At 42.5% G+C, this 24,456-nt stretch overlaps 2 protein-coding genes across 6 annotated transcripts in view; one reads left to right on the top strand and one right to left on the bottom strand.

Moving 5' to 3' along the window:
* The window catches only part of NEK9 (NIMA related kinase 9), a 40,169-nt gene extending 26,446 nt beyond the window's left edge, over nucleotides 1-13,723 (top strand). For both annotated transcript variants that reach the window (XM_040477743.1, XM_040477744.1), the window contains 6 exons: nucleotides 1,385-1,555; nucleotides 2,321-2,380; nucleotides 5,548-5,750; nucleotides 6,827-6,988; nucleotides 8,189-8,398; nucleotides 10,671-13,723. In XM_040477743.1, the coding sequence (XP_040333677.1) occupies nucleotides 1,385-1,555; nucleotides 2,321-2,380; nucleotides 5,548-5,750; nucleotides 6,827-6,988; nucleotides 8,189-8,398; nucleotides 10,671-10,793 (929 nt within the window). In that variant the 3' untranslated portion in view covers nucleotides 10,794-13,723. The remainder of the gene's footprint in view (nucleotides 1-1,384; nucleotides 1,556-2,320; nucleotides 2,381-5,547; nucleotides 5,751-6,826; nucleotides 6,989-8,188; nucleotides 8,399-10,670) is intronic.
* A 2,567-nt stretch (nucleotides 13,724-16,290) lies between these two features.
* Nucleotides 16,291-24,359, bottom strand: ZC2HC1C (zinc finger C2HC-type containing 1C). 4 transcript variants are annotated; one of them, XM_040477738.1, is made up of 4 exons: nucleotides 24,256-24,355; nucleotides 22,022-23,588; nucleotides 17,186-17,269; nucleotides 16,291-17,080 (listed from the first exon to the last, which is right to left on the bottom strand). In XM_040477738.1, the coding sequence occupies exons 2-4, from the start codon at nucleotides 23,345-23,347 to the stop codon at nucleotides 17,006-17,008; spliced, it is 1,485 nt and encodes a 494-aa protein (XP_040333672.1). In that variant the 5' UTR covers nucleotides 23,348-23,588; nucleotides 24,256-24,355; the 3' UTR covers nucleotides 16,291-17,005. The 4 variants fall into 4 exon arrangements, with proteins under 4 accessions (XP_040333672.1, XP_040333671.1, XP_040333670.1 ...); XM_040477737.1 differs by having other exon boundaries at nucleotides 16,291-17,269; nucleotides 22,022-23,366; nucleotides 23,456-23,588; XM_040477736.1 differs by having other exon boundaries at nucleotides 16,291-17,269; nucleotides 22,022-23,366; nucleotides 24,256-24,359.
* Nucleotides 24,360-24,456: the final 97 nt, after the last annotated feature.

Raw genomic sequence — 24,456 nt, 5'->3', positions numbered from 1 at the left:
ATCTGACCCCTCTAAGTCCTAGAATGCCCGGAACTGCTCAATCCTTCTGTCTCTCCTCTGTCCCCCTTCACTCCCTAAGCGAGCTTATTACCTTAAGTTCCTTGTATCCACTGACAGTTTTATATCGTCACCACCCTTGAACTCCAGGCTCAGTTATTCATCAGCCCCTGCACTTAGATGTCTAAAGATATGGTGGCTTTAGAGCCCAGTTTTCCCAGGTCAGTCCTCATTCATCCCTATTGTCCAGGTTTAATCATTAATAGTACCCCCTTTTCATTAAAAAATGCTCTGATTTGGATAAGAAGCTACATGCATCTCAGATAAACGTATTATAGTCAAAATCAAACTTTCGATTTTCTGCCCAGATCTGTTCCTCCTATAGCCTTCCTGTCTCACGAAATGGCAGCTTCATCCTATTCCCCACATCCCATTCATCAGCAAATCCTATCAATTATCTTCACAATATATCCAACCACTTCCCATCATCTTCACTACTACAACTGGTCTCCCTGCTCACCCTTGGTCCCTTGCAATTGATTCTTCCCATAGTAGCCTGATGAATCCTTTAAATACCTATTAGTACACTCAGAACTTCTAATGGATTCCTATCTCAATCAGTAAAAACCAAAGCCATTATAGTGGCCTGCATGGCCCTATATGACCAGGACTCCAGCTACCTCCTGACCTCTTTACTGACCACTATCCCCCCCGCTTATTTTGCTCTAGCTGCAGGGGCCTTCTTACTCTTTGTTCGTGATGCTCCTGTTATTCACATAGGACCTTTGCACTTGCTGTTTTCTCTGCCAGGGAAGCTCTTCCCCTACATATCCACATAGCCCTCTCTCACTTCAATCAGGTCTCTGCTGAAGTATGGACAAGTACTTCTCTGACTACCCTATCTGAAATAATGCTACCCCATTATTAGTCTTTATTTCCACTTTTCTTTGCCATGTATCTTCTTTCATAACACTTATGACTACCAGAAGTATTTGATACTTATTGACTGATCAGTCTCCTCTGACTAGAATGTCAGTTCCACAAGGGTAGTTGAGTTTGTTTTATTCACTGCTGTATTCCCACACCTCCAGCAGTGCATGTCATGAAATCAATGCCCAATAAACAGTTGAATGACCAAAAAAGGTTGTTGAATGAGTGGATGGATGGGTGGATGGATGGATGGGTGGATAGATGGATGGCAGGCAATACATAGACACGTCATTTTTTCCAGGTTGGCATCAGGAATTGTTTAGGGGAATAAACAGCTTTCCCTTGTTTTGTTCATAGTGGGAAATCTTTCTAACTCTCGGGCATAAAGATGGGGAACCCAAAGAGTAGGGAAGTCACTTTTCTGTTAAACTATCTGCTGTTTAATTTTTTTCCCTAGATAATCACATTTTTGCCTGGGGCAATGGTGGTAATGGTCGCCTGGCAATGACCCCCACAGAGAGACCACATGGCTCTGACATCTGCACCTCATGGCCTCGGCCTATTTTTGGATCTCTGCATCACGTCCCAGACCTATCTTGCCGTGGCTGGCACACCATTCTCATTGTTGGTAAGTGTCTCATATGTGTGGGTTGGGATGGATTTGACGGAGGGTAGACCCACACCGAAGGTACTGATGGTCACATTCTTAGAAACACAAGTGTTTCTAAGAAAAGAGGCTGTTCCTTTAAGTCTTATAACAGTGACGCCATGCCTTGTGATGGGGACAGAACGCTGTTATTTCCTGACATTTGTCATTTGCAACCTTCTGACTTTTTTAACATGATAACTTTGGGCTCTTCCTCTGCCATAGAATCGTTATCTCTAGTTGTCCACTAATTAATTTGTTGCCTGTGTTCATGCTTTTGAGAAAAACATTCAGTATACCTTTAAAAGGAAATTAAATCAATTGTTTTCTGCATAAGGATTACTCTGTTAGGAACTAAATTATAAAAGCCTGTATGAGGGTTTCCAAGTCCATTCTATTAGATCAGTGGTTCACAACCTTGGCTGCACATTAGAATCCCCCAAGGAGCTTTTGGAAATCCCATTGTCCTGACCAATTGAATCAGAATCTCTGGGGTGGGTCCTAGGTTGCTACTGTTTAAAGCTTCTCAGGTAATTCCAAAGAGCAGTTAAGAAGAATTGCTACTTTACATAGTGGATACAGTTAGGGTAGCTAGTGGTGCTTTAATATCTAGAACAGTAAGTATTTATAAAGTTATCTGGAGTGAGAGATAGCTGTTATCTCGAATATTATTTCCCTAGTCTAGTCTTCTCACTTTTCCTGCCTATAGCTGTTTCTGATGCTTACCTACTGAATATTTTTCCTCAGAGAAAGTATTGAATTCTAAGACCATCCGTTCCAATAGCAGTGGCTTATCCATTGGAACTGGTAAGTAGCAATGTCTCAGGTACCAGTGGTTTTTCTGAGCTGTGGGTCTTTGGGTTAGATTCCATGCAGTCTCCAAAAAAAGGAAATAGGAAATATCTTTGGGAAATGAGGAATACGATGATCAAGAGGGAGGATCATATTTTGGGTGTATTTCACAACAAGTTATGACTTTTATTACATTGTGGTCAGAGGGAGAGTACATCTTTGCCAACCAAGCATATGGAAGTAATTAAGTGGCTTGCCCAACGTTGTAATGTGGCTTATGTATTGTTTCTTTCCTTACCATGCTAGGGGCTATGGTTCTATCTACTCTTTGCTTCCACCGTATTCCCAGGGTTATTCCCGTCTATAGAAATAGTTCTTCCAAACAGGCCCTCAGAATTAAAAGTTGGCTAAACTTTCAAAGCAGTTAGGAGAATCAGCCCAAAGCTCTCTGATAGCTTTCCTCTGGCTGCTTTTTGCATGGTTCTCTGTTATTTAGGACTATGCCAAGAAATTAAATCTGTGTTCCTTTTTGGTTTTCCACTTGCTCTAAAGTACCTGTACTCTTTGATGTCTCGAAACTTGGATTCTGATAGTTTGTAGAATCAACACAGATAAAGACCCAGAATAAAAGCAAATTAATCCAAGAAAAAGAAAGTTGAAAGTCTGATCTAGACTTGTTGAACTCTAGTTTACACACACACACACACACACACACACACACACACATCCATACCTTTTATTAGTTTCTTTTAGTAATCTATTGCTCAGCATTTATTTGTGCATATTAATATCTGTCACAAATGATAAAATATCTTTTTGCTAATCACAGCTGTTCTCTTACAGCGTTGTTTTGCTGGAACAGTATTTAATGGAAAAAATAAGATTAAAAGCATATATCAATTAGCTGGAAAATGTAAACTCCATAAGGGCAGGGATTTTGGGGGTTTTTTATTCATTAGTTTTATCCACATCACCTAGAAGAGTGCCCAACAAATGGTGAATGTTCAATAAATACTTGTTGGTTGGATGGGTTCTAACCATCCAGTGGAATACTGTACGAAAGTAGAAATGAACATCTACAAATAGGTCTATAATGTGAAATGTAAAAAGGAAGTTGCAGCAGACTATGTGCCTTTTTATCAAGTTGAAAAACAAGCCAGATTTATATATTGCTTAAGGATATAGAAGTATGTGTTTGATTTTTTTTTTTTTTTTTTTTTTTTAAGAAGAAATGATAGAAGTGCCTGGATGGCTTAGTCGGTTCAGTATCTAGACTCTTTTTTTTTTTAAGTCAATGAATTTTTATTTAAGAATTTTAACCTGTGATTCCTTCCTCTCCCAGTCACTGTGGTTCCCTCTGGGTCAGAATCACAATCTTCAAAATAGCCCTTTTAGAAAGAGCTTTTGTTCAGTCCACAGTTGGCACCGTTAGTACAGAGTTCTTTCCGTTGGGCTTCTTTAATCTCCACTTGAATATGGATATGCTTCAAGAATTCCCCACCTGTAATCTTTGGGATCCAGTTTTTTTACTTTGGGTCATGTTTAGGGTCAGAATAGATGGGTCTACCTGGTTCTCAATTTCAAACACCCTCTAAACGTGAATGAGTTCAAATCCCATTCACCCCTAAACTAGCACAGCCTAGAACTGTACAGATTCTTGGGATATTCCAATACATAAGATTTTAAAAATTTGACCGTTAGGGTCTTTCAGTGTTTTAGCAGATAAATGTCTTGTAGTTCTTTCCCACAGATCTAACACATAGCTCCGTGAATAAAGGAAACCACACATACACTCTATGAGGTGTTTCCAGTGGAGTGTCCGACTCCTGATTTTGGCTCAGGTCATGACTTCAGGGATCATGAAGGGGGTCATGACTTCAGGGGTCATGACTTGTAAGATCGAGCCCCACGTTGGGCTCTGTGCTGACCATGCAGAGCCTATTTAGGATTCTCTCTGTCTCTGCCCCTCCCTTGTTCACACGTACGGGCGCTCGCTCTCTCTCAAAATAAACTTTAAAAACTATATAAAGAAATGACAAATACAGAATTAATCAGTAGTTACATGTAGGTAGGAGGCCAGAGAAAGAGAAGGAATTCACAAGACAGATATGATACAGGTAATGTTTTAGTTCAGCACTGTCCCATAAATCGTTCTGCAACAGTGGAAATGTTCTATATGTATGCTGTCCAGCACTTGAAAAGTGGCTACCGTGACTGAGGAACTGAACTTTTTATTTAAATTTAAATAGCCATATATGGCTAGTGACTACCGTATTGGAAAGTACAGTTCTAGTTCTTCAAGTGGTAGATTCACATTTTTGTTTTGTTAGGCGTCAAAACTTACACGTGTGTTAAAATAGTCTTTTGTAGATTTCAAATGTAACGTTATTTTCAAAAGCCATTTAAAACAAGCTTCGGAGCTTTTGTTGGCATCTCCAGGTCTGCTGCTTCGGTAGGATCACAGTGTGACACAGTCTGCAAGCCACTATAGCTGGTGATCATGAACAGTCCTTTACATTTAACTTTGGAATATACCATGCACTTACTTTTTTAGCTTTAGCAAATACATCTTTTTGGCCCATATTAAAATTTCATTCCATTTTTTGACCACACGTCAGCTAGTCTTCATTAAGATAACTTGGAATGTGCTGCATGATATGAAAGAACCAGCCATCATATTTTAAAAATTCTTACAAATCGTTATCAAAAGAATTTAATGAATTTAATGGTTGAAGACTTCTCCAGAAAGAAAGTTAGTGGTGAGTTTATCTGGCCATTTTAAGAGTTGTTTGGCTCAAATGTGAAAGTGCTTTGTATTTATACGAAACCTTGACAAGCCTTGGTGGAGAATGCTAGAGTCTGGATGTATCTATTAAAGCACGGGTGGTAGATTCAATGAGCTGTGGTTGGGGCGGCTGTTCAGTAGTGCTTTAGAACATTGATAATCTGCTATGGACATAGAAATGAGTAAGTTTGGGATGTAGAAGTCAATTATCATTATAAAGATGCTGATATTCAATATCTTGTATAAAAACTACAAATTTAGTCCCAAATATCTTGACACTGTTGCTACTACTTCATGCGACTCTAGGAAGCTCTCCAGGGGTCAGGGGGGCTGTGAGATCGTAAATCTTTCTTGCTGCCTAGCAAGGCTCTCTCTTTCTGTGCTGTGTATCTGTCAGTGGTTCAGAGTGCTAGCCCAGGAGGCGGCGGCGGTGGGGGAGAAGAGGAGGACAGTCAGCGGGAATCTGAAACTCCTGATCCAAGCGGAGGCTTCCGAGGAACAATGGAAGCAGACCGAGGAATGGAAGGTTTAGTCAGTCCCACGGAGGCCATGGGGATCATTAGTGGGGCCAGCAGCTCCTGCCCTGGCTGGCTTCGAAAGGTAATTCCTTTGGCAGAGGTATCTTCGATAAAATAGCAGACCCTTTACAGGAACTAGAAAGGAGCCGTCAGAATCTCTCCGTGTCCCATGCCCTGTTCAAGCGTTTTGCAGTAGGCATCGAGGTTTCTGACTTCCACCTGGAACGAAACTACCAAACCTCTAATTCTTTTTTCTTCCTGACAAGAAGAGATACAAAATGTTCTCATACCGGTATTAAATGAATTTAAATTAATAAAATCTTCCTTGAAGCAGTCTTTGTAATGCATGTGTGCAGATTAAGCTTAGAGATTTTGTACCGTGGTTTGTAGAAGTGGACTATTGGGGCAGTTGGAATGTTTTACAATAGAGAGGTTATGAATGTTGAAGTGCGGATAGTAAAAATGTTGGAGTATATTTAGATGGAAAGTTGGCTACAACATGTGGCTGGGCAGAAAAAGATGGAATACCTGTGCAGCAGGATCCCGTTCTCTTAGAAAATATGTAATGCATAGAAGAGTGTCTGCTATGAAGATTGAACACAGTATTGCTCATTTTAACAGTGCTTATTTATGAGTGATGGAATTGCTGGTCTTTTTGCCCATCTGGATTTTGTCATTTTCCGTATTTTGTCAAACTACATTGTAGTTTGTGAAATTTATATTTTTACGTAAAAAAAAAAATCTGGAGATTTAGTTTCCCGCGTAAGATGACGAAACTTGATAGCCAGTTAGCAGTGTGAATGCAAGAGGCAGTACACTGTTGTACCTAACGTTTCAGCCTGGGCATTGGCCTCACTGCCATCACCTTCAAGCTTCCCAGCTCAAACAGACTGTGTAGAATAAGTGTGTCAAGGAGATATGCCACACACTCCAAACCATGTTCTTGAATTTGAGTTTGAATTCAAATCACTGTTACTCCTCTGAGGAAGGGATGTCCTATTGACAGGCCTGGTGAGCGGAGTTGTACTCACAACTGTCATGCCCCACTAGGGGGTGCTGATGTCACAGCAGAGTGAAAGCTATAGCAAGATGGGAATTTGGGAGAAAGAAAATAGATGGCTCAAACAGAACTGATGAGATTCTTTGTCTTATACATAGGAGCTGGAAAATGCAGAATTCATCCCCATGCCTGACAGCCCATCTCCCCTAAGTACAGCTTTTTCAGAGTCTGAGAAAGACACCCTGCCCTATGAAGAGCTGCAAGGACTCAAAGTGGCTTCTGAAGCTCCTTTGGAACACAAGCCCCCAGTAGGAGCCTGGGTAACTGAACTTTTTGCCTTTGAGTCACAACTAGGTAACCAGAGAGCTCTCTCCACTTCTCCTGGCCTGTCTCCTCTAGCTTCCTCAGTCTCCCACTGCCCTGAATCAACTCATTATACTGTCTACTCGGCAGTGCTTAAAGCATCTGCCCTAGGCTTACCTGAGTTGCCTTGGAGAAGCATTGACCCTTTCACATTCCTGATGCACTAACAGTTCTCCACACCAGAGGACTTTCTTTTCTCTTTGCCTCAGAAGTACCAAAATTAAAGTTCCAAAATTCAAATCCACTTTTTCTTGACACTGCTAGTGTAGGTTGGGGGCTCTAAATATGAGTAAGAAATAATGCTTGTAGTCTCGTGAGGGAGCCACACACGTGTGCCTAACCTTGGTAGAAATCAAATTGTGGTAAGTACCTCAAATGTAAACCAGGGGTCACCAAGCTTTTTCTATAAAGGGCCACGTAGTAACTATTTTAGGCTATGGACCATGCAGTCCCTTTTGCAACTAGTCAACGCTGTAGCATAAAAGCAGCTGTAGATGATACATAATGAATGAGCATGACTGTGTTCCAGTAAGACTTCATTTACAAAAACAGGCAATAGGCCGGATTTGGCTATCATTTGCTGACCCTTCCTATAAAATGAAGTACAGTGGAAGAAAGGAGAGAAATCCAGACTAGAAAAGGTGTAATAAAACCTTTGAAACTTTAAGGTGAACATTTAAATTCCTCTATCAATTAACTTTCTTGAATTATTTTGGCAGTCCTATTTACTGAACACCTTTTAAATCTCTTCTAAAGTGTGATCCACTACATTTCATGAATATTGACCTGTTGGGTCACAGTGTTCTCACTGTGATCAGAAAGACTTGTTCCAAACCATATCCCCCACTTCAGCATTTTAAATGGGATGATAGCCATGCACTTTAAATTTAATTGCCAAGTTCTCCAAAACAGGTGATTGTTCTTTTTACCTTAGCATAATGGAGACTGAGGCACTGAGAGTTCTCTTGCTGTTATGTTAGAGCCAGGTGCTATTGTAATCCCAGCAGCTTTCTGTTTCTCTTGCATTTACTTTGTGTGTGTGTGTGGTTTATCTTGTTACTTTTAAAGTAAGGTCCGATAGTATTTCGAGGAAGGTTGGATTGGGGAGTTGGGATAAGCACGCAGAAGCCCCTGTGACCTCTTTCTTCTCTCCTTAGCCACCTCGGCTGAGTCCTGCAGAGACCTGTGCTGGGAAGGGAACGCCATTAACTCCTACCTGTGCCTGCAGCACTCTGCAGGGAGAGGTTGAGAGATTGCACGGGCTGGTGTTAAAGTGTCTGGCTGAACAACAGAAGCTACAGCAAGAAAACCTCCAGATTTTTACCCAACTACAGAAGCTGAACAAGAAATTAGACGGAGGGCAGCAGGTGAGAGCATTAAAGGAATAATTCAATTTCTAACTCTGTTTTGAAGAGTCACAGAAACAAAACACCCAAGAATTGAAATAGACCTTTTCCTTTGCAGAGACTTATCTTTTGATGATGTAACTTATGTAATTAATTTCAGCAGCCCTGGGCCTTGTTCAGGCACCTCGGTTAGATCATTTTCATCACTTTGTTTTTTGTTATTGTATATTTTTCTTTTATTATTTTTTTTAATGCTTATTTATTTATTTTGAGAGAGTGCGCGTGTGAGTGGGAGAGGGATAGAGAGAGAGGACAGAATCCCAAGAAGGCTCCGTGCTGACAGCACAAAGCCCGACTTGGGGCGCAGTCCCATGAACCATGAGATCATGAGCTGAAATCAAGAGTTGGGTGTTTAATTGATGGAGCCACGCAGGCACCCCTCTTTTACTTGTTACTATGAAAAACTTTATAAACATATAGTTCAGCGAATACTCATAATCCACCATCTAGATTGAACAATTGTTAACATGTTTCAAAAGTATGTGTGTGTGTGTGCATTTAAAATATGTGGGGGTTGGGGCGCCTGGGTGGCGCAGTCGGTTAAGCGTCCGACTTCAGCCAGGTCACGATCTCGCGGTCCGTGAGTTCGAGCCCCGCGTCGGGCTCTGGGCTGATGGCTCAGAGCCTGGAGCCTGTTTCCGATTCTGTGTCACCCTCTCTCTCTGCCCCTCCCCCGTTCATGCTGTCTCTCTCTGTCCCAAAAATAAATAAACGTTGAAAAAAAAAATTAAAAAAAATAAAATAAAATATGTGGGGGTATATATCTGTGTGTATTTAAAATATATGTGGGTATATGTGTGTGTATATATTTTTTATTTTGCTAAGCCATTTTCAAATAGATTGTAAAAGTCATAACATAGCCCCTCTAAATACTTTCTTACACAAATCCAAAAATAAACACATTCATTCTCCCAGCTAACCACCAAACTACTATCACACTCAACACTGATATTCTCAATTTTCATCCAGTACCCAATTGATAGTCGAATTTTCCCAGTTTTCCCACAAAAATGTTCTCTATAACTTTTTTTTTTTAATGAGTCCAGAATCCAGTCAAGGGCCCTACATTACATTACCACATTGTTATATCTCTTATTTTTTTTATCTAGAATACTTCTTTCTACTACCATCACTTTTCTTTTTTTTTTTTCAATATATGAAGTTTATTGTCAAATTGGTTTCCTTTTTTTTTTTCAATATATGTTTTTTTTTTTTTCAATATATGAACTTTTCTTTTTTAAATTTTCATGGCATCAATTTGTTGAAGAAACAGGGTCGGCTCTTTAACAAAATGAGCTACATTCTGGATTTGTCTTTTCTTCTTAGAACGTTATTTAACTTGTTCTTTTGTCACCCTGTCATTTCTATAAACTAGAAGTTAGACTTAAGACTTAATTAGGTTCATATTAAACATTTTTGATAAAAATAATTTCAATGCCGTTTGCATTATCAAGAGCCATAGCTCTTTTAGCCATTAGTTCTATTGAGAGTGAACCAGGACTGGGAAATAGGGTTCAACCCTTGGCTTTGCCATTTGTCAGTTTTGTGTGTCTGGACAAATTTGTTTCTGTGAGTCTTGGTTTCTCACCTAAAAAGGGCAAATGATACCATGTACTTTGTTATGGTTGTTTTGAGGATTAAATGAAATCTTGTCTATGAAAGGACTTTGGGAAGTAATATACTCGAGGCAAGCATGGGGTGATTGGCAGCCGTGGCAGGCAGGAGGATTTTTGGCTTAGGGGTGTCTCACTTTTATTTATTGTTAATGTTTATTTATTTTTGAAAGAGAGAGCATACACGTGCATGCATGCGTGGTGGAGGGGCAGAGACAGGGAGACAGAGGATCCAAAGCAGGCTCCATGCTGACAGCAGCAAGCCGGGTATGGGGCTCAAACCCACAAACCACAAGATCATGACCTGAGCTGAAGTCAGACTTTTAACCGACTGAGCTACCCAGGCACCTCATGGTTGTCTCAGTTTTAAAACTTAGAGTTCTGCATTCCAGAAAATCCTACAGTCCTGGGCAAACAGTTGGTCACCCTGCCTGCAGCAAGTGTAAAGGTGTTGGCTTTATTTAAGGTAGCATTATTAAGGTATTATCTAAGGGTAGTATTACGAGCTTCTCACAAAACTGTGGCCACAGATCCTTAGAAGTCAACATTGAAAACCTAGTCCTGGACTGCGGTGACTGGTGGCAGTATTGTTAATGTGGAATTGTGTTTTGTTTGGACAGGAGGGGATGCATTCCAAAGGAACTCAGACAGCAAAGGAAGAGATGGAAATGGATCCAAAGCCTGACTTAGATTCAGATTCCTGGTGCCTCCTGGGAACAGACTCCTGTCGACCCAGCCTCTAGTCTCCTGAGCCCGTATGGCCTCCAGGAAACTGGGATCCAAAGAACTTCACAGCACACTTACTGAATGCAGAGAGCGCTTTCCTGGCTTTGTTCACTTGCAGACAAGGAGTGCAAGGCGGAGGCTCCAAAGCACTTTCCGTGTACACTTGGAGAGTGGCATTGCCTCTTAGATAGGATCTAGGAGTGGTTTTGTTTGGAGAATGGAAGGGCCCCATGGCCCTGGCTTTGTCCTCAGTGACTGCCATAGCAACAGCAGCTCTGTACCTCATCTGGTGATCCCACCTTTGAAGAGGAGACACAATGCTCACCTTAATTTTGCTGGTAGCAGCTTATATCCCATTTATCATTTCACCATTACTTGGAAGCTGCCTTGGGAATTCAACACCAGGCATTGCACCTCTGGGTGGAGGAGGGAAAAGTGTAAAACTTGAGTGGGCTGGAACCAGGTGGGGCCCATCCAGGGTCGTCTGGAGAGCGGCAAAGTGGTGAAACCCTCTCAGGAGCCCTGAGTCTGGGAAAATATGTCTGGTGGAGTCAATCTAGGGCTTGTTTTCAGAAAGTTCAGTTACTTTGCGCAGCTAAATGCTTTAGGAGGAAAAGCGGGCTTAGATTGCTTTTCCTCTGAGGGTCGATTGAAATTTCTTCAGTGAGGAGTCAAGAAAGAAGGCTAGGTCCCTCCTCATCACACAGCTGGAGTTTCAGTCTGTGACCGATGCAGGTAGGATTTCCTAACTTTGGAAGATGCCTCTAAAAAGTGAGGTGCTTCATCAAGAATTGAGTCAGTGGGGCAATAGAACAGCCTTAAGAGAAAACCATGAGGGAGAGAGGGCCTCCTGTAGCTGCCTCTACTTGGTATCTTTAAGAAGGTCTAGAGTGCCTCTGCCTTCGTGGCTCTTAGGGTTCTAACCTTGACTTCAGCAGCCCCAACCACTCCCTTTCTGTAGGTCTAGTCAGTATTTTCCCCTTTTGGTGTTTTATGAAGCCATATCAGTAAATCTGTATCATCTTTCCTACTTGAGTGGCCCAAAGCCAGCACCAAAACCTGGTAGTCCCTGAAGCCTAACAAAACAGGCAGAAGCCGCCAAGTGAAAGGAATTTGGCTGAGAGCTCCGTTCTAATCCCGTAGTCATTATGTCCTTATGGACAGGAACGAACCAGCTTTCCCAAAGAGAGAAAGTGTCCTCAAAGCTTTTGATGGTTTTACTTAAGGATATGAGCTTTGGGTTTCCACCTAGCCTTATGCAATGTTCCGTTAGCGTTTGGGGTCATAGGGGCTGCCTTGATGAGTCTCACATCCTGCCTTCCTAGAAACAGCTAAATTAATTTGTGTTTCATTTTCCCCAAACCCCAAAAATGAATGTTTGATATCTCTATAATATTTTGGAAGGACCTGTGCAATGGAAATTTTGCTATTTCCCTAAAACTGGTGGCGTAAAGGCTCATGCTTGGGGAAGACCCCATGGCTGGGGATGGGCAACTCTGTTCAATGGGATCTTCTTTGGTCTGATGTTCCCATTGTTTTCTCAATTCTGGGAAGCCTAGTACAATGGTACTAACGTAATCACTAAAGCCTTTTCTTAAAATAAGGGAAGGGGCCAACCCCAGATTAAAGTTACAAGTTCTGGGGACTTGGGGGTTTGCTGTAAACCCTAACAATGGGTTTTGGTTCATCATGTAAATGCACCTTTGATTTTTTTAAGGGCTGACTGGCCTTTCACGTTCCTGTATCCCTCAGACTCACCGTCTCAGCAGGCCTGAGAGGCAGGCTCAGTTTGGGTGTTAATCCTGGGTATTGCTTCTGCTGTGGAACGGAGGAACAGGGGCACATTGCTGAGACAGGGATGAAAGTAAGCATCGGAGGGAGGGGGAGAGCCCTGCTCTTGTTCCAGAGGGGAGCCATTCTCTAGCAGGGGAACACTGGTCATTTTCTCTAGCATGTTCCCTTGGGAAGTCTAGTTTGCTGGTAATCTGGCTGAGAATCTGAGTTCTGTGCCTTAGAGACAATTTGCACTTTCCCAAATTGTGCCTGGGACAGCCGTATGATTTTTCCCACCAAATAGCTATGCAAGTAGAAACCAGTTCAAAGGTGGCAGCCATGCATTAGATAAAAAGTGAAAGGTTAGGCAGCAGAAATGCCTTTGAATGGTTTTTTTATAGCTAATTCTCTTCGAGTTTGTCCTGCCGTTCTTTCTGCAGCGCTAGGTGTTTTCAGTTTTCTAGTAGTATTGCTTTTGAGTTACAATATAACCTGAGTTACTCTGCTGCTCTGACATTGTTGCTGAAGAACTAGCTTATTGTTAGCCAGATGTTTGAAAGGTTGAGGGTGGAGTGGTTTGGCATTTCTGTTTTAAATAAACATTTAAACTCTCAATCAGTGCTATGCCTGCGCACGGACCTTAGTCACTGGGGATGAAACACCCAGATTCTAGGCCTTCATGAATCTTTGATTCCATGAGTCTTTATATAAATAAATAAATGACCTTGTAATAGAAACAACACAAGGGACATTTGCACAAATAATCTTTTGCTTTTTTCCAGTTTCTTTTTCTTATAGAATCGTTTCTGCTGCTACAACTTTTTCCCCCAAACTTCTCAAGTGCTTAAAATGCAGAAGGAAGGGAAAAAATGAGCCACTGAAAGAGGAAGGATCATTTCTTATACTTACTCCTCAGTCACAGTGGACTTTTTCAAGTGATAATGTGTGTCTATGTTTATAAATCTGTTTTCCGTCAAAGAGGGTGAACTGTATTTGGTCTCCCTGGCATAGCCAAGTTATCACTTCTCTTGGCTGAGCATGTCATTAAAGTTTAAAGCAAAAGCAGCCTTAAACTCAAATTTCATTTGATTTGCCATATATTTGGAAACATTCATAAGAGAAAGAACAGCTCTGGAGCGAGGATGTATTATAAATAAATTCTTTCAGAGGAGTATCCCTGGGCCTCCAAAGTAGTATTATTCATTAGTGTCAAGGCAGGCTGGGCTGTAGTCAGGACTACAAAACATGTTCCTTCCTGCCACAAAGCCAAAAATCATTTATTACTTCAATGATTAACTATGGAAATAAACATGCTGATCACTGAACCTCACAGAATCAGGAACATTAGAGAGAAAAACACTTTATCACATCTGCACTACCTCCTTTGTAGTTGGGAAGAACGAGAAGTTAATGACCAAAAGCAAATGTTGGCCACAAGGTACGAGGCTGCATTAAATACGCTGCTGTTAGGAAATACTCTCTCAGCACGTCTGCGTATACTTTTGTATGAAGTGAGTTTCACCATGAGATTTTCTCCCCATTGTTTATTAACCTTTCGAACTTTAAAATTTGTAACATTTGCATGTACTGAAGTTTCTTGGATAAAGTAGTATAACACATGGACATTAACAAGCAGCATTTATTTATCCACTATTATTCTCTGCTATCCAGGAATGGACTTAGATAGAAAAAGTGTTCTGACCTCTTCCCAAAGATCAGATCAAGCTAAATTTAAAAGACTAATAGATATTCCTAATATAAGCAAGGCCTAAACATGTTGAGAGTGGAGGGAACACTAAGGTATCGACTATTTTATTTCTCTAGCAATGTAAGAATGAATAACTGCTTCCTGTGTCTAAAGACAGCACTCCTCACACATACATTTGTTCCCCCGGAGGACCCTGATCTGCGAACTTAATAACATCATTCAGGGATCCCAAACCCAAGTGCCTGTTGAGCCAGGCAGATAAGGCAAATAAGTGAAGCAGGCCAGGAGGGGCTGTGGTTATCTGAGTGGCCAGCCTGTCTGAAGGACATTCAGTGGTGCTATGCAGGGTTGCTGGCCTGGTGTTTCCAGAACTTCCGGCTTTTCAAGAGATTCTCCATATCCCAATTTTTATTTTTATTTATTTTTAATTTTTTTTTTAACATTTATTTTTGAGAGAGAGAGAGAGAGCACGAGCAGGGGAGGAGCAGAGAGAGGGAGACACAGAATCTGAAGCTGGCTGTAGGCTCTGAGTTGTCAGCACAGAGCCCGACATGGGGCTTGAACCCACAAACCATGAGATCATGACCTAAGTCGTAGTTGGACACAGAACCGACTGAGTCACCCAGGTGCCCCTCCATATCCCAATTTTTAAATGTCAATCCAGTTTTAGTTCCGTACCAGCCAAATAAAACACATCTGTAGGACAAAGCAGTCCATAAGCTACCACTTTGTGGCCTTGGCCACAGCTCATTCTTGCCATCTATTGCTTTTACCATCAAGTGTGAAACTTACAATTTGTAACTCACTAGGCCTGCCTGGAGAATGAATGTATATATCGGTTTAAATATCCACTGTGTGTGAGGGTTCTTCGAGTGGCCAACCTAAAGCTCCATTATGTGATCCCTCTTTGCAACAATTAGGAAGAACACAAAGCAATTTAATATGTACTGTTTTTTAAGTATATAAATTTTTTTCAGCTTCACAGCTAAAATTTTAAGTTCATATTTCATATTGGTCTGATCTGTTAGCCCAATCAGCAGAAGCTGCAGAGGAAATGGAACAAGAGTGAGTGGCCATTCATTTATTGTTTAGTAAAATATGGCTTTATTGTCTGCCTAGTCACATTGGCCCAGGTCAGGTTGGGTGTTTTTTTTCCAGTATTTTTTTTAATGTTTATTTATTTTTGAGAGACAGACAGAGAGAGAGTGAGGTGGGGGGGAGGGGCAGAGAGAGAGGGAGACAGAGAATCCAAAGCAGGCTCCAGGCTCTGAGCTGTCAGCACAGAGCCCGATGCGAGGCTCAAACTCACGGACCGTGAGATCATGACCCGAGCTGAAGTCGGACGCTTAAGCGACTGAGCCACCCAGGCACCCCATTCTTTTTCTTTTCTTTTAGGTTTATTTATTTTTGAGAAAGTACGAGCGGAGAAGGGGCAGAGGGAGAGGCGGACAGAGGATCCGAAGCAGGCTCCAGGCTCTGAGCTGTCAGCACAGAGCCCGATGTGGGTCTTGAACCCGCAAACCGTGAGATCGTGACCTGAGCCGAAGTGGGATGCTCAACTGACTGTGCCACTGAGGCACCCCTCTAATATTTGAAACTAACAATTTGAGTGATGGTCTCAGGACCATAATCAGATCAGTTATTTCAGATCTGTCGTGCAATCTTCATCTTATCTGAACTGATACTACCCCTGACAGGCATTACCTTATCACTTCTCCCATTTGACCAATCTAGGACTTCCTCTTTTTATTATTTAATTTTAATCTCCAAACCCCATTTATTGAAGGTCTAATTATGAAGGTTACTTGCACTATGCACAATTCTGCACAGGGAAAATTAAAAAGATCTGGTATCTTTTTCATCTGTTTACTTGCTAAGATAGATGTTTACTGTGGTGTAATGGAGAGGGATGTGTGCCACGGGAATGTCTCAGCTTGCTTTGATGGTAGATTTTGTTCTCATTTTAAAAAGCCATACAAGCAAACTGATTTCAAAGCAGAATGCTAGCAGTGGCTGAAACTGAAGTTTCTTCATTTTTTTTTTTTTTGACATGAAATCCATTAGAAAAGAACAACTACTGAGACATACAGGGTGCTCCCCCCCACCCTTTACCCTGTAAAGCACATAAAGATGAGTTTCCCTTTAGTACACAGTAACCACAGGAGGATTTAGGATATACTGGCACCCTAACCTTACCGACTTGTATTAGCTTTTGGCAGGACCATGCATCGGGGAGGTCAAGGATAAATTTCCATTTGCCTTAACGGCAAAATCGTATTATCTTTCATAAGATACCACCTGGGTGATCATGATCCTCTGACCCAACTCAATGTAATGAACCAACTTCCTGCAAGAGAAGAGTTAACTGGAACCACAGACATACACGCAGAGGCAGCGGCAAGAAGGCAGAGCGAATGCAGGCACTTAACCAGCACACATCACGAGTCGGGCTTGCAAGAACAGAGCTTTAATGTAGCCCGCTCGCCTCTCGAGTGTCTTCAGCCATCTGTTTTTAGGGCAATAACAAGGCACACCAGCCTGAGCTGGTAATTTAGTGGGAAGCTGAGGCTTCCTTTTGCCTCCTGCTGCTTAGCAAAGGGTCTCTCCTCACTGATTGAAGCTCTGCAGGCAGATGGGGGAGGTATAAAACTTTTAGTTCTGTTTTCCATCAAATTGTTCTATTCCCATTTACTGCTGAAGAGAAGCAGAGCCTTCTGAATTATCAAGGAGGCTTCCACTGTTGTCCGCTCAACTGGGATGCTTCCTTGGAGGTGGAGGCCGGTTCTTGATGGTCTTACACTTGGGAATGTGCCGCTCAGCCACCTTGGGGGCAAAGTGGCGACTACAGTGAGGACACTGAATATAATCTGGATTTTCTGCAGGCAGGATAGGAGGCAAGTCTGAGGGGTTTCCACCTTTGGCAATTACCTGCTGGACTTCTCGAGCCTGACGGAGGGTACAGATGAAAGACTCATGCTTCTGTCTCCAGTTGCTCTTCCGAGGAGGTTCAGCCTGTAAGTAGGAGGAAGGCTGATCATTCAACTTGGAGTTTACCTCGTCTCCTGAGTCGTCATCAGAAAGACAGCAAGGAAATGTAAAGGGTGTTCACCCATAAGGTCAAAGAGAACAGGAAAGGGCAGCAGAGCTGACTTGCCAGAGTGGAGGCACTTAAGCTAAGGGCCTGCCAAGGAGGAGAGTACTGGGAGGCTCGGTGCTCACGAGAATGTGCATGGCAAGAATAAAGTGGGTCCCGGGGCCCCTCTGCCATCTTGCACAACCAAGTTTCCATCACTTCCAGCACCCTCACAGAAGAACAGGGCTTTATTCTCTGGAGAAACTGAACCAGACAGGTTTCGGACTCAGGAAGTCCAGGCACAGTAGCGAACAGGGTTAATATTGAGACTGAGAATTGGGATTAAGTGCAAGTATACACGACAAATTATGGAACTGTCGGTCTGTTTCCCCCACTCTGCTCCCAGGATATCAAACACATTGGCACCCTTGTAGGAGACAAGAGTTCTCTGGATGCACCAAGCAGTTGAGAGAAAAGCCATTAGATGCTGACCCTGAGGGACCCCAATGCAAAGGTTCACTATTTGATAACCCTAATATGAACAAGCCTCACTTAAATATGAATGGACAGCCTAGGATCACCAGATATTTGAGTAAAGCTCTAACAGGAGAGAAACAAAAACAAGTACATGAACTCGTTCCTCCTCCCTCAGGAAACAGCAAAAAAGCAGGTAGAAGAAAACTTACAACCAGAGAACCAGAAGGAACTACTATAAATTAAAACTATGATATGGGAATGCAAGCTGGTGCAGCCACTCTGGAAAACAGTATGGAGGTTCCTCAAAAAACTAAAAACAGAACTACCCTACGACCCAGCAATTGCACTGTTAGGCATTTATCCAGGGGATACAGGTGTGCTGTTTCGAAGGGACACATGCACCCCCATGTTTATAGCAGCACTATGAACAATAGTCAAAGTATGGAAAGAGCCCAAATGTCCATCGATGGATGAATGGATAAAGAAGATGTGATATATATATATATATACAATGGAGTATCACTTGGCAATCAAAAAGAATGAAATCTTGCCATTTGCAACTACGTGGATGGAACTGGAGGGTATTATGCTAAGTGAAATTAGTCAGATAAAGACAAAAATCATATGACTTCACTCATATGAGGACTTTAAGAGACAAAACAGATGAACATAAGGGAAACAAAAATAATCTAAAAACAGGGAGGGAGACAAAACAGAAGAGACTCATAAATATGGAGAATAAACTGAGGGTTACTGGAGGGGTTGTGGGGGGGGGGAGCTAAATGGGTAAGGGGCATTAAGGAATCTACTCCAGAAATCATTGTTTCACTATATGCTAACTAATTTGGATGTAAATTTAAAAAAATTAAAAACTGTGATAGCTAAAAATAAAAACAGAAATGTAAAATACTGTCATGAAAATTACTCCAAATGAGAAAAAAGATCAAGATAGAAAGTAGGTAAGATTACAAAATTAAAAAGCCAATCCAAGAAATCCAACACCTGACCAATAGGAGTTTCAAAAAGAACAGAAAAAGCACAAGGAGGAAATTATTAAAGAAATAATAACAATAAACATTCCTAGAATTAAGGTGACTGCTCATGAAATTGAAATGGCCTACCAAGTATCCAACACAATCATTGTAAAATTTCAGAATAGAGAATCCTGTAAGCTTTTGGAAAAAGAGAAACACCAAAAGAGGTTTCATATTGGGCAGCGGAAGCAAAACAGCATCAGATTTCTCAAAAGTAACATTGGAGGCTAAAAGCTAGTGGGAAAAAATGCCTTAGAAGTTCGAATAGAAATTCATTTTCTACCTAGAATTCTATACCTGGCCAAGTCATCCATCAAATATAATGCTATTATATAGATATTTTCATTCATTCCGAGACAAAAAAACATGCCTCCCAAGCACATTTCTTGAAAGCTTCAGCAACGCAAAAAGTAAGGCAAGAGAAGGAAGACATAAGAAGCTGGAAATGGGACCCAACACATAAGAGGAACAAATAGAAATCCTAAAACAATAGGTCTGCACCAGGTCTAGAAAATAACCAGTCCAGACTGGTACAGGAGGAAAAAGAGTGGTGGGAGGGAGGTTTCCAAAATTAAAAAAAAAAAAATCAAATTGATGGATTATAAGAGGTGTTTGAACATTTACAAAAACATTAACAGGTGTCTGACATCAGATGGATCATTTAGGGGAAAAAACTAGAGACCGGTATGCAAGAAACCAAGCAAATGAAAACATGAGTCAACTACTAATTCCAGGTTCATGTGGGCAGAGGCAGAATTTGTTCACTGTTGAGTGAACAACATTTATGTGGTTATTATCATGGAAAAGCTGATTACTGGTTTAATGCAAAATTGTGATTCCACTACAATGGAAGGAGAAGGGAAAGAGAAAAGTAAAAAGAGAGGAGATGTGAGAGAAAGCTTTACCCACAGCACTCATAAGAGGAAGTCAACAGATGATGTGTAAAATGGGTTAATCAAGAAAATAAGCATATTGAGAAATATGGAAATACATATCGAAGAAGTCATCTTTCAGAACTGAAGGCTGCTGCTGGGGGCCAGGTTAGGATGGAGGGGTGAAGCAGGATCCTGCTTATCTACCTTATACGTCACTCAGTACATGATTTTTAAAATGTATTCAAGTATGATTTAGATTAGTGTAAAATTAATTCTTCAGAAGAAAGAAGGCAAGTAGCCGCTTGGTGATCTGACATCATTAATGATGAATAACAGGAAGAGATATTATCAAAGGAAAAGGATCCTTCAGGAGAGAGTCTTACTGAATGAAACAGACAAGAAGACAAGAGAATCTGAGTGTTAGAGATGGAATCCAGGAACTTTAAAGAGAATTGAATTAGGGAGAAGTTCCTCAACTATATGATAGTTACACTGAATTCATCATATTGAAATTTTATTCAGTTAACACTCATCAATCACAAAGCACAAAGATGTTGGCCTTTGCTCAAATGCTTAAGGTCCAGTGGAGAGACTGGAGAGTCTCCAGACTGGAGACTAGAAGTTATGGGAACATTAAAGGACTCAAGGAAAATCACCTACTCTCATGAGTACACCAGACGAGTAAGAGGGAGATACAAACCACTCAGCTTCCAAAGGCATAAAGCTTTCGAATAAGACTTAGGACATTCCAAGGAGCGGAGCGCATCTCAATCTAGACCCTTTCTGCTTTGGTGTCCTCAGTGCAACATACTGCCCCTAATGAGTTTCCACAAAGCTAGGGGGTCTGATCTCAGAAACTCAATTCTTTTGCTTCACTCCTGATGTATTTAGGAATTTAAGAAACACAAGATTCTTTTAGGTGCTGGCCAGAAATAACCGCTATAGTGGGACAGAGAAGACCCCAGTGGGTTATTGGGTTGACCAGAAAGAAAACAGGCAAGAGCAGGAAAACTGGTGATCATATCATTATCTGCAAGAGCAAAATTTTGGAAACTGGACCTCAGGCAGATTATCTCTGAACCCAGAAGGGACTTTCTTGTGGTGATCTTCCAAACAGTACTGAAAGAAATAACTACAAATGACTTCTCCTAACAGCCACCACATAAGTTTGAGTTGTCAAAGGCCCCAGCAATATGCATGGAAGCTGTAAAGTGCTTACGGACAAGACGTGCTAGTGCAGCAAAGGGAGTGTTGAAAAGAAATGAAAACAGAATATGCTCTCATATTTTTTTTTAGAAAAGTAGAGTTGGATGGAGCTTTGAGGTCATGTGGTCTAGGCTTTCCCAAACTTTGATCATTTGCCTACCACTTTCATTTTATTCCCCTTACTATAGATTACTTCATATTTTTCTTTTAAGTTCATGATTCCTAGACACCACGGGCTTCATATGATGTTATATTTTTCTAACGCACACTAAAACTACTAAAATAAAAAGCATTTGCCAGCAGGCCACACTTTGGCAAACACTCATTGAAAAACCAAGGGGCATAACCATGGCGGCGTAGTGGACTGATCCATGAGACAGACAATCTTCTCCAGATCTGACTGTCCAGATGTGCCTGTGAGGTACCCCTAACCTTACCACGGAAGCGTCTCATGGTTTTTTTACAACCTAGTTTTTCTGCAGTTGGAATGTTAACCAAAAGTGCAAACTTAATTGTGTTTTATATACTTACTAAGAAGGTATATCAAAATTGAGCTAATCTTGAAAAAGTAGATATGGTTATAGGAGTTAGTAACAAATCCTAATCTTGGGAGGTGGCAGAACATACATTGCAAAGAGCAAGGAATTCTCTCGGGGCGGGGGGGGGGGCGGGTTGAACAGCTGCGTGGTTTTTCTTTATATTTTTCCCATCTTTTACATTTTCTGTAGTAAACATTTATTACTTTTATAATCAATAGGACATAATATTTTTTAAGTCTAGATTTTGAAGTCATTCCAACCCAGATTTATAGGCTGACTCAGCCATTTAAAGCCTTTTGTGATCTCAAGTAAGTAAAATTCTCTGAGACTTGATTTTTGAATTGATAAAATAAGAGACAGTGAAACCCCCAAAGGGTTGTGGTGGGGGTCTTATGAAAAGCTACCATTACAGTGCCTGGCACGCAGTTGTAATCAATAAATGTTCATTCTCACTCTCTCCCTATATGACACATGAACTTTTTCTAAAGAAAACTGATATAACAGTCCCTTTACAATGATCCCCACTCAAAGTCAAATCCATAAGGCCCTGCCCTTGTTACCTGGACTGAGGCTGATCCCTTCCAGTTCAAGTACTGCTCTAGTTCTGTGCCCTTGGCCCGGGCCTTGGAGGAGTCAAACACTTTCCTCTTGGAACTCTGCATCCTACTGCAGGCGTTGGAGTGTCTCTCCAGTCTGAGCAACAGGAACTTGCGTCCACAATGGCTACATTCGCCAAGTTCTGGCTCCTCGGTAGAACAGCTGGAAACTGAGGAGTCTGGTGCCCTAGACAGACTAGAATTGCTGGTGGGTCCCCGTGAAGCACGGCCTGGCACTCCTGAAGACTGAGAGAACTCTTTTGGTGGCCCTGAGACTAAGTCTCGGATTTTGTTATTGCTTGCCACCAGTCTTTCCCTTTTGAGCTTCTGTATTCCATAATCAGAGAACTGGAGTGGACTAGAATTTTCTTGAGGCCATCCTCTAGTTTCATCCTCTCCCCTGTGTCTGCTGAAGACCTCCTCAGCCCCCAGTTCTGGGGAGAAGGTAGATTTGTATGTGGTGTTGCTATTACCTTTAACTCTCCTCCTGGGGAGTGTCATTCTCTGTAGCTCTCTTTTTTCATTTTCCTTAGCCTGTTCCTTTTCTTTCTGGATCCTTCTGAGTTCCTCCTCTGTCTTCTTCAGCTTTTCCCTTAGGAGGGTCTCTTTTCTTCGGATTTCCTCCCGTAAGCTCTCCCCTGCAGCTTCTAGTCTTTGGATCTGCACCCGTTCAGTCCTGTTGGGATGTGCCACGGCCCTCTCCTCCTGTGTGGCAGCAACAGCACAAACCCCAGATGAATTCTCCCAGTTCCTTGAACCAACGCTGCTGTATGGAAACCCTCTTGGTTCAGGGGGTCTTGGAGAGACATTCTGGTCCCCATCAATGGCAGCCTCACTCGTACTATGAGACTTCCTGTGGAACACAGGTTTCAGTGGGTATGCCCGGTCCACCCCAACTCGCTTCTTTGTAAGGGGGATGAATTCCTGGTTATCTGCTTTGGGATACCAGGACTGAGGATCTGATGAGTAAAACAAACCCTTTGCTTGGCCCTGGGGACTGCTTCTGGAATCCTGCTGGCTGATTCCAACACACTGGGGATAGGAGTAGCTCCAAGCTTTGCTGTACGTGTTCCATTTGGAGGGAGTGTAGAGATTCTCCGGCATCAGCTCTTTGTTGCTCAAAAGCTTCTGCTGGAAATTGTTCCTTGGGTGCCCCATTGAGGACCGCTGAGAAGAGTCACCTTTTTCACAGGGCTCTTGCTTAGCTGAGAGGAGCCCTGGAGCTTCCGCTTTATTATATGGGAGCATAACGCCCACAGGCAGATGTGGCGCCAACTGGAGACCAGCCATTCAGGGACTGGACTGAAGCCTAGGGGAGATTTAAACCAGATATCTGTAAGGAGTTTGTCTGAGGTTCACCCCAGCTGCTAAAGTAAACTGTTTCCACATTTGTCCTACCTACATATTCTCTTGAACTTCTTAGGAACAGTGTTGTTGGGTATGCCAGAGCTTTCCTCCAATAAGCATTTGGTGAATGCTTATTATTTCCTGTGGGAAATAACTAGTTATTCCTGTGGGAATTAACTAGGTCCTGAGAATAGAAAAACGAACGTGACACGGGTGTTCCTGCCACCTAGCTTTATTCCAGTACCAGCCTCTGCCATACACAGTGATGCTCCTGCCATACGCAGTATGGATGGGTGGAAAGATTTAATGGCAAGAGCTATCGAATTGAAAGTCAAGGTTTAGGCCTGTGACACAGCACAAGCAGCTTCCCCTTGCTGGCTCGGTTCTTCACCCATAAACTGAACGTTTCGCTCAGTTACATGACTGGCATTTAGGGACCTTAGGACTCCGAATCCAGCCCTATCATTTCACAGGTAAGTAAACTAAGGCCCAGAGGTAAGTGACTGGCACAAGAGAGCTCTCAGGGCTTGGCTCTTGCTGGCACCGTGCTTGACTCCAAACACAGAGGCCGCTCAGGGCCTGCAGCAGGTGCCTGGCTGCCAAACTCTCACCCAAGAAGTCCCGGCGGTGCGGACGGCGGAAGGTCTGTAACCTGAGAGCTGGGGGCCACCTGACCTGGCCGCTGCAGCTTTTAGATCCGGAATGCCGAAGTCACGCTCTGTGCTACGAGGTCAGCCGGGGCGCCCCCACTGGGGATTCCGCTGTGGGAACAAGCCCTCGCTCTTCTGTCCATGGAGCCCTTGGGGGGGGTCGAGGCGCTGACCCCATGTCTGGCCCCCCCTTCCGCGTACCTGAGTCACTGGCGACCGTTCCTGCTCGGGGGAAGCACCAGGACTTAGTTTTCCAGACCAGACCCCCACCTCAACCGACCGCCGCGCAGGCGCTCTCAGGTGGCCTCTGTTATTCCCGTTGCCTGGAGACGGGAGCGCGTGCGCGCCCCGCCCCTTCTCTAGCCGCGAACGCTGCCCGGCCGGCGCGCGCAGGCGCAGTCC

The sequence above is a fragment of the Herpailurus yagouaroundi genome, unplaced genomic scaffold, assembly GCF_014898765.1.
Source record: "Herpailurus yagouaroundi ecotype Mexico unplaced genomic scaffold, PumYag 141, whole genome shotgun sequence".
Taxonomy (NCBI): domain Eukaryota; kingdom Metazoa; phylum Chordata; class Mammalia; order Carnivora; family Felidae; genus Herpailurus; species Herpailurus yagouaroundi.
This window is presented reverse-complemented; position numbering and strand designations above follow the sequence as displayed.

Bases quoted from the DNA above. Each gene is read 5' to 3' on its own strand.
- ZC2HC1C (XM_040477736.1), bottom strand. From the start codon at position 23,347: ATGGCTGGTCTCCAGTTGGCGCCACATCTGCCTGTGGGCGTTATGCTC. The intron at 17,270-22,021 runs GTAACAAGGGCA...TCCTACTTACAG, and splicing joins AGGGATCAGCCTCAGTCCAG to GCTGAACCTCCTCGGAAGAG.